The sequence below is a fragment of the Hyla sarda genome, chromosome 7, assembly GCF_029499605.1.
Source record: "Hyla sarda isolate aHylSar1 chromosome 7, aHylSar1.hap1, whole genome shotgun sequence".
Classification (NCBI taxonomy): domain Eukaryota; kingdom Metazoa; phylum Chordata; class Amphibia; order Anura; family Hylidae; genus Hyla; species Hyla sarda.
The window spans coordinates 179228711-179235992 of record NC_079195.1 but is presented as its reverse complement, the minus strand read 5'-3'; the positions used below and the strand labels follow the sequence as shown (position 1 = coordinate 179235992).

General features: G+C 40.8%; 1 protein-coding gene across 1 annotated transcript in view; it reads right to left on the bottom strand.

Moving 5' to 3' along the window:
- Window positions 1-272: 272 nt before the first annotated feature.
- The window catches only part of LOC130283194 (zinc finger protein 84-like), a 51193-nt gene continuing 44183 nt past the window's right edge, over window positions 273-7282 (bottom strand). Inside the window, exon 16 of the mRNA XM_056532398.1 lies at window positions 273-2142. Within this exon, the coding sequence (XP_056388373.1) occupies window positions 824-2142 (1319 nt within the window). The 3' untranslated portion in view covers window positions 273-823. The remainder of the gene's footprint in view (window positions 2143-7282) is intronic.

The following is a 7282-nucleotide window of genomic DNA, read 5'->3' as shown; positions in this document are numbered from 1 at the left end:
GGAGAGGCGGAGACACACAAACGCTGGGTCTCCACCTCTACCATAGAGATGAATGGAGGGGATGTGTTTGAACCAGCCCGTACGGGGGCCCCGTAAAAGAGATCGCGGGAGGTCCCAGGGGTCCAACCCTACTCGATTAGACAAATAGAGGATAAGTTTATTACCGGTGGACATCTTCTTTATATCCTATTCTATTCAGCAGATTTCTTACAATTCTGTAACAAAACATTAAAGGGATACTCCGGCGGAAAACATCTTATCCCTTATCCAGATCACGGAAGCTTGGCGCTTACGTGTTTGTGATGTCAAGCCACGCCCCCTCCATTCATGTCTATGGGAGGGGGCGTGACAGCTAGTACATAGCCATCATGCCTCCTCCCATAGACATGAATGGAGGAGGCTTTCACTCTGTGCACAGATGACCGGGGTGCAGTGCCAGAGATCGCGGGGGTCCCCAGCAGCGGGACCCCCACAATCCGACATCTTATCCCCTTTGGATAGGGGATAAGATATTTTTCGCCGGAGTACCCCTTTAACTTTTACGTCCATTGATTTGCTTTTCATTTGTTATGCTCTACATTTCGATTTTTCATTTTGATATATCTTTATAGAAATTCTCATATATAAGCATACAACAGAGTTGCAATGAGCAACTAGAACAATGTTGAACAAGTAATGTAATTACGCATTGTTAAAAGGAAAACTTGAAACAGATTTACAACATCTATAGATCTACAAGACTGTAATACTTAGAAGAAAGATCAATAGGAAAAGGCTTCCCTTAACTTTTAGTATATTCAAAGACATGTTTATTAATAATGAATTATCTGATGTCCGAGACTTCTCTTATGGGCAAAAAAATGTCTTCCTTCTGTATATGAAAAGTACTTCTCTGATCAAGATGTTCATCAAGATGTGAATTTCTAACAAAGTATAACTGTTCTGTGTGAGTTATTTGATGCTTAAGAAGATGTGATTTTAGAGTAAAAGATTTTCCGCAGTCTGAACAGGAAAATGGCCCACCACCTGTGTGCGCGCTCTGATGTTTAATAAGACTCACTTTCCTTGTAAATGTTTTCCCACATTCTGAACATGAATATGGCTTTTCTCCCGTGTGAGTTCTTCGATGTTTATAAAGAAGTGATTTCAGGGCGAAACATTTCCCACATTCCAAACATGAAAACGGCTTTTCTCCTGTGTGAGTTTTCTGATGCTCAAGGAGACTCCATTTCCTGGTGAAACATTTCTCACATTCTGAACATGAAAATGGTTTCTCTCCTGTGTGAGTCCGTTGATGTTTAATGAGAAGTGAATTCAGGATAAAACATTTCCCACATTCTGAACATGAAAATGGCTTCTCTCCCGAATGTATTCTCTGATGCTCAAGAAGACCAGATTTCCTAGTGAAATATTTTTCACATTCTCTACAGAAAAATGTCTTCTTTCCTGCGTGAGTTCTCTGATGGTCAACAAGATTTGACTTGCTGGCAAAACACTTTCCACATTTTGAACATGCAAATGGCCTCTCTCCTGTGTGAGTTGTTTGATGTTTAAGAAGAAGGCATTTTAATGTAAAACATTTCCCACATTCTAAACATAAAAATTGTTTCTCCCCAGTGTGAGTTTTTTGATGTTCAAGGAGGCTTGATTTACTGGTAAAACATTTCTCACATTCTATACATGAAAATGGCTTCACACCCTGGTGTGTTCTTTGATGTTTAACAAGACTTGATTTCTGGGAAAAATATTTTTCACATGCCAAACATGAAAACAGTTTCTCCCCTGTATGAATTCTTTGATGGATGAAAAGATCAGATTTCTGTCTAAAACATTTTCCACATTCAGAACATGAATACGGTTTCTCCCCTGTGTGAATTTTCTCATGTCTAACAAGATCCGATTTCCGGGTAAAAGGTTTCCCACATTCCATACATGAAAATTCAATTTTTTTATTAACCTTTTTGCCACCTTCAAAGTATTCCTCGGTATTACACAGATCAGTAGCTAGATCACTGCTGTGTAGGACTGGAGTTAACTCTGAAGTAATGGAAAGTTCTTCAAAAATATCCATTGCAATATTGTTATCATTTGCTTTATTATCTGAAGAAAAAAACTGTTCCTGGCAGTTTTTGGTTAAGTCATCTATTGGAAAAAGAAACACATTTATGGTTTTGAATAGCATAATAAAAGTACTTAACTTGTTACATACCTGAAGCTTCCTAAAATAGACAAGTTTGTCAAGGACTCTTTATACTCTTGTTGCTTATAGGATGATTAAACAAAGCTGAGAGAACAGAAATAAGTAAAAGTAAATTAAATACACGTTGAAGTCCTAAAAAATGGAATAAGATTGTCTTTTAGAAAAGCCACTAGTTTTGATCCCAAAAGTACATAATAAAAATGAAATTTGAAGAGAAAGATTTTTACTTGGTTCCTAAATCCTTATGTGGCACAAAAGAAGAACTGATTTCAAAAGTTGTTAGTAATTTTGGCGCAAATGTTGAAATCAGCTGTTCACAGCGCCTTTTTACACAGAATTTACCGCCACAGAGGACGCGTATTTTACCCTGTAGAGCAGCCATTTCGGAGTCCCTCCTGCAGTATATCAGCAAGCGACATGAGGTATTTCTTTTGTGGGGTTTATAGCCACCATGTGAAATGCATTTTATTTTCAACTTGGGTATTTTTTTTTTGTTTTGTTATTTTAGTGCAGTGGTCTTCAACCTGCGGACCTCCAGATGTTGGAAAAATACAATTCCCAGCATGCCCGGACAGCCGTTGGCTTGTGGGAGTTGTAGTTTTGCAACATCTGGAGGTCCGCAGGTTGGAGACCACTGCTTTAGTGCTTACCTTTCCTGAACCTGTGTGGCCATGTCCAATGCTGGCTCAACGGAGGGTGAAGGTCCCTCAGAGACCACTATGTTGCAGGATACTATTAAGCAGCCCCGGAGGCGTCGCTGCTTTCTCCCCAAAATTTTTTTTACGTATTTGGACGCCTGTACATTTTCTGACATTGCTAAGTGTGTTTTCCATGTGCAAAATTTCTTGGCGGGGATTTGCGCCCAAGATCGATTGGCGCAAATGATGAATTACTGACTTTAAAATCACACACAGGACCATGTGATTTTGAGAAAGTTCTAAAAATGACAGTGGAGAAGATGCGCCAAACTTTGGCGCAAAAAGACACTGCGCCAATGTATTGCGCCAAAGTTACGTAAAAAAAAAACACATAAATCGTTTGATAAATACCCCCCATTGAGCCTGTGTCTCTGTATATATGACTTCTTCTGACTTATGCTTTCACTGAAAACTAAACAATTCTTTATTCTTTTAAAAAATGTATCATAAAGACAATGGCTACACGATATATCTCAATCAAATCCTGATAATTGCGGCTTGCGATATAGCAATTTCGCCCTTCGCCCAAAATGTTGCGATTATCTAGTCACTACTGGGAGGAGAAAGAGTAGGCTGTATGCCAGAGGGGCCAGGCCAGAATGCACAGGAGCCGACAATTAGGTGAAATAAGGGATCCGGGCCGGGCTCTGGCGGCAGGATCAGTTCCGTGCATCGCGGCCTGGTCCCTCCATTGTGTGGCCGACTGTTTCCTCCTCCCAGCAGTGCCTAGAGCTGGGAGGTGGTGACCCCTCAGCTCTAAACTCCGGCCGGGTGAGTGTTTCTGTGTTGTCTGTGGATATATGTGTCTGTGTATATATGTGTCTGTGTGTTGTCTGTGTATATATGTGTCTGTGTATATGTGTCTGTGTGTGGTCTGTGTATATATGTGTCTGTGTGTTGTCAGTGTATATATGTGTCTGTGTGTATATGTGTCTGTGTGTTGTCTGTGTGTGTTTATATATGTATTTATAAGTGCCTGTCTCTGTATGTGTTGCCTGTGTCAGTGTGTGTGTGTGTGTGTGTAAGGGGCGTTTGAGCTGCCTAATCTGGGGGGCAACTATGCTGCCTAATCTGGGCGACAACTATGCTGCCTAATCTGGGGGACAACTATGCTGCCTAATCTGCGGGACAACTATGCTGCCTAATCTGGGGGACAACTATGCTGCCAAATCTGGGGGACAACTATGCTGCCTAATCTGGGGGACAACTATGCTGCCTAATCTGGGGGACAATTGTGCTCCTAATCTGGGGGACAACTATGCTGCCTAATCTGGGGGACAACTATGCTGCCTAATCTGGGGGACAACTATGCTGCCAAATCTGGGGGACAACTATGCTGCCTAATCTGGGGGACAACTATGCTGCCTAATCTGGGGGACAACTATGCTCCTAATCTGGGGGACAACTATGCTGCCTAATCTGGGGGACAACTATGCTGCCTAATCTGGGGGACAACTATGCTGCCTAATCTGGGGGACAACTATGCTGCCTAATCTGGGGGACAACTATGCTGCCTAATCTGGGGGACAACTATGCTGCCTAATCTGGGGGACAACTATGCTGCCTAATCTGGGGGACAACTATGCTGCCTAATTTGGGGGACAACAATGCTGCCTAATCTGGGGGACAACAATGCTGCCTAATCTGGGGGACAACTATGCTGCCTAATCTGGGGACAACTATGCTGCCTAATCTGGGGGCTAATTATGCTGCCTAATCTGGGGGACAACAATGCTGCCTAATCTGGGGGACAACTATGCTCCTAATCTGGGGGACAACTATGCCCCTAATCTGGGGACAACTATGCTGCCTAATCTGGGGGAAAACTATGATCCTAATCTGGGGAACAATTGTGCTAATCTGGGGAACAACTATGCTGCCCAATCTGGGGGAAAACTACCCGGCCCTTCACAATGTTTTAGTTTCTAATGTGGCCCCATGGAAAAAATAATTGCCCACCCCTGCTTTAAGCCCTTCCACGACTGGCCACCGTATATATATGGCACAGCCGGTTTATGAAGGGAGCTTAGGAGCTGAGCTCAATATATACTAGCCAATGCCAGACATCACCAATCAGTACCAGAGTTTCCCTTTAAGAGACTGTGAATTTCATAAAGTCAATTAACTAAAGATATTTCTATTTTTTGACAGAAAGGAAATGCTATTTGGACTTAACAACAAAGGTAAATATTAGGGTCAATAGTGAATGTAAATACATTTTCAATTATTTTTTATTTTTTTTATGTCGATGAGCCACAAAAACGCTGAACTTCAGGTGAAATAGAATCAACTTTGAGGTGCCCTTTACCTACCTTACTGATTATTTTGAGGACAATGACAGAGATTTATTATCGCATCTATGGCTTTTTTTGCTGAACATTTGTCGCTTGAAATGTTGCTTGTGTGCCTAGAGGTTTTTCGTTGCATCTTTCTGGACCTCTGAGGAAGTTGCCAACAGGCGACAGAACTCATGGGGTTTAAGGGGGGTTTAAAGCATACTGTATCTATGCTTTATGATCTGGTCCTCCTTCCATTATAGTGGGGGGAGGGGGGTTTGTATATACTGCTTTTGCTATGGATTAAGTTACATCATATATAGGATATTGCAATTTGAACTGATTCATCTGAAATTATGTACCTTTTCGTCCATATGTATTCATTCTGTGTATATATTGTGATTTCAGTCCGTGTTTTTTTTCTATTAAGAGGGCAGGCGCCCTGGGAGGGCTCTAGAGGGCCTCCCCTGTCTGTGGTTCAGGTGGAACCATTTTAAGGGTTTTAAAATGTGTTTAAAGATTTTTTGTAATACTTGGTGTGCACCGTTTTTTAGTGCGTCTACTTTCTCTTGTTTTTTTCAATCTGGCCCACAATGCAGAAATGACAATTTATCCAAACTTCCATACGTAGGACTTTTTTCATTTTGAACTTGCAGTGGGCAGTATTTATCAACGTGCGACTGTCACACAAAATGTTGCACGGACAAAAACATTTTAAACCAAAGCCAGCTCAGGGCTGTTTTGGAAAATGAACTTCAGTGTGATTTCCCTCACTTTGCCATACGTGTGACAAATTTATTAATACCATATGACCTTTTTGATAAATTTTTCACACATAAGGCAAAACCGAGAGCAAAAAATACCCCTGAAAAAAGCTTACCTAAGACTTAGCTTAAAAAATCCCCCCCATGATCCTCAAAAATCAGAGCACAGCTGGCATTACACACAGTATTTTCAGTATATAGTCAGTGCTTTTAGCCATAGCCAGGCATTGAAACCAATGCAAAAACTAAAAATGCAAAGATTTGCACCTTTTTCCGTTTTGAATAAAAATACTGATGAAAATGCTGTGTGTAAAAACAGCCTACAGATGCTTAAAAAGTAAACGTCAAGAAGGGGAGATCCTTTATTACTCATTTTCTTAATGATGACGAGATCATACAAGTAGTTACTCCCTTTAAAGACACTGTCTGGTATCTTACAAGAAGCATAGCGGGATCCTTAGGTAGATTGCATATTGGATAGGAAGATAGGGGTCGACATGAGTAGCTGGCGGCCACTGGCATTATTGGGGATCGCAGTCCCACATGAAATGAAGGTATACTACTATGATACTATAATGTTGTCTCACTGTATCACTCATTTTGACTCGTATTTTCATTATCAGCACTAATCGGCATTCCTCCCTTGGGGGTAATAGCTGAAAGTTGGTAATAGGAGACCCACATTGGCTTTGCTGTGTTTATTGGGGTTGAGTTGGATGTTATAAGGGGAGGGGGAGGGAGAGGGTGGGAGGGACTGGGTATGTCATGTGCTGAAGATGTAATTTTTGCTGTATCTTGATTGCGGTATTTAAAAAAAAAAAAAGTGAACGTATTGCCTACATTTGTTTTCCTGATTAGTGACAGATGGACACTTACTGAAACACTTTTTTCCAGTGTTTCTATTTTCTAGATCAATTTTTTTATACATTATTATGGAGGCTTTTATCTTGCTTGAGCTGGTTTAACAGCATTTAGTGATATGCTTTACAGCAGGACCTATGGACAAAGACAACAATAGAATGAAGTTGCCCCATTTTTATGAATTGGAAATGTTACTGGGCATTCTCTGTGACCTTTTCATAGATCATTCTACAAGGAGAAGGATTGCTGATCTCTGAGCAACAGGTATTGTGAGTATCACTGGTGTCACCTTTCACTGTACTCCTGCACTCTTTGATGGTAAGTGATCTGTACAGAACAGGAAATCTCAGCTTAGTTTTAGAGCTAAGTGGGCAGAATAGAAAATGCTAGATTTCAAGATTATTTTCAAATACAGATAGTAAAATGCTAAATGAGAAGAATTTCAACAATAGGTCATCTTAGTCTTAATTTTTTTATTTAGAA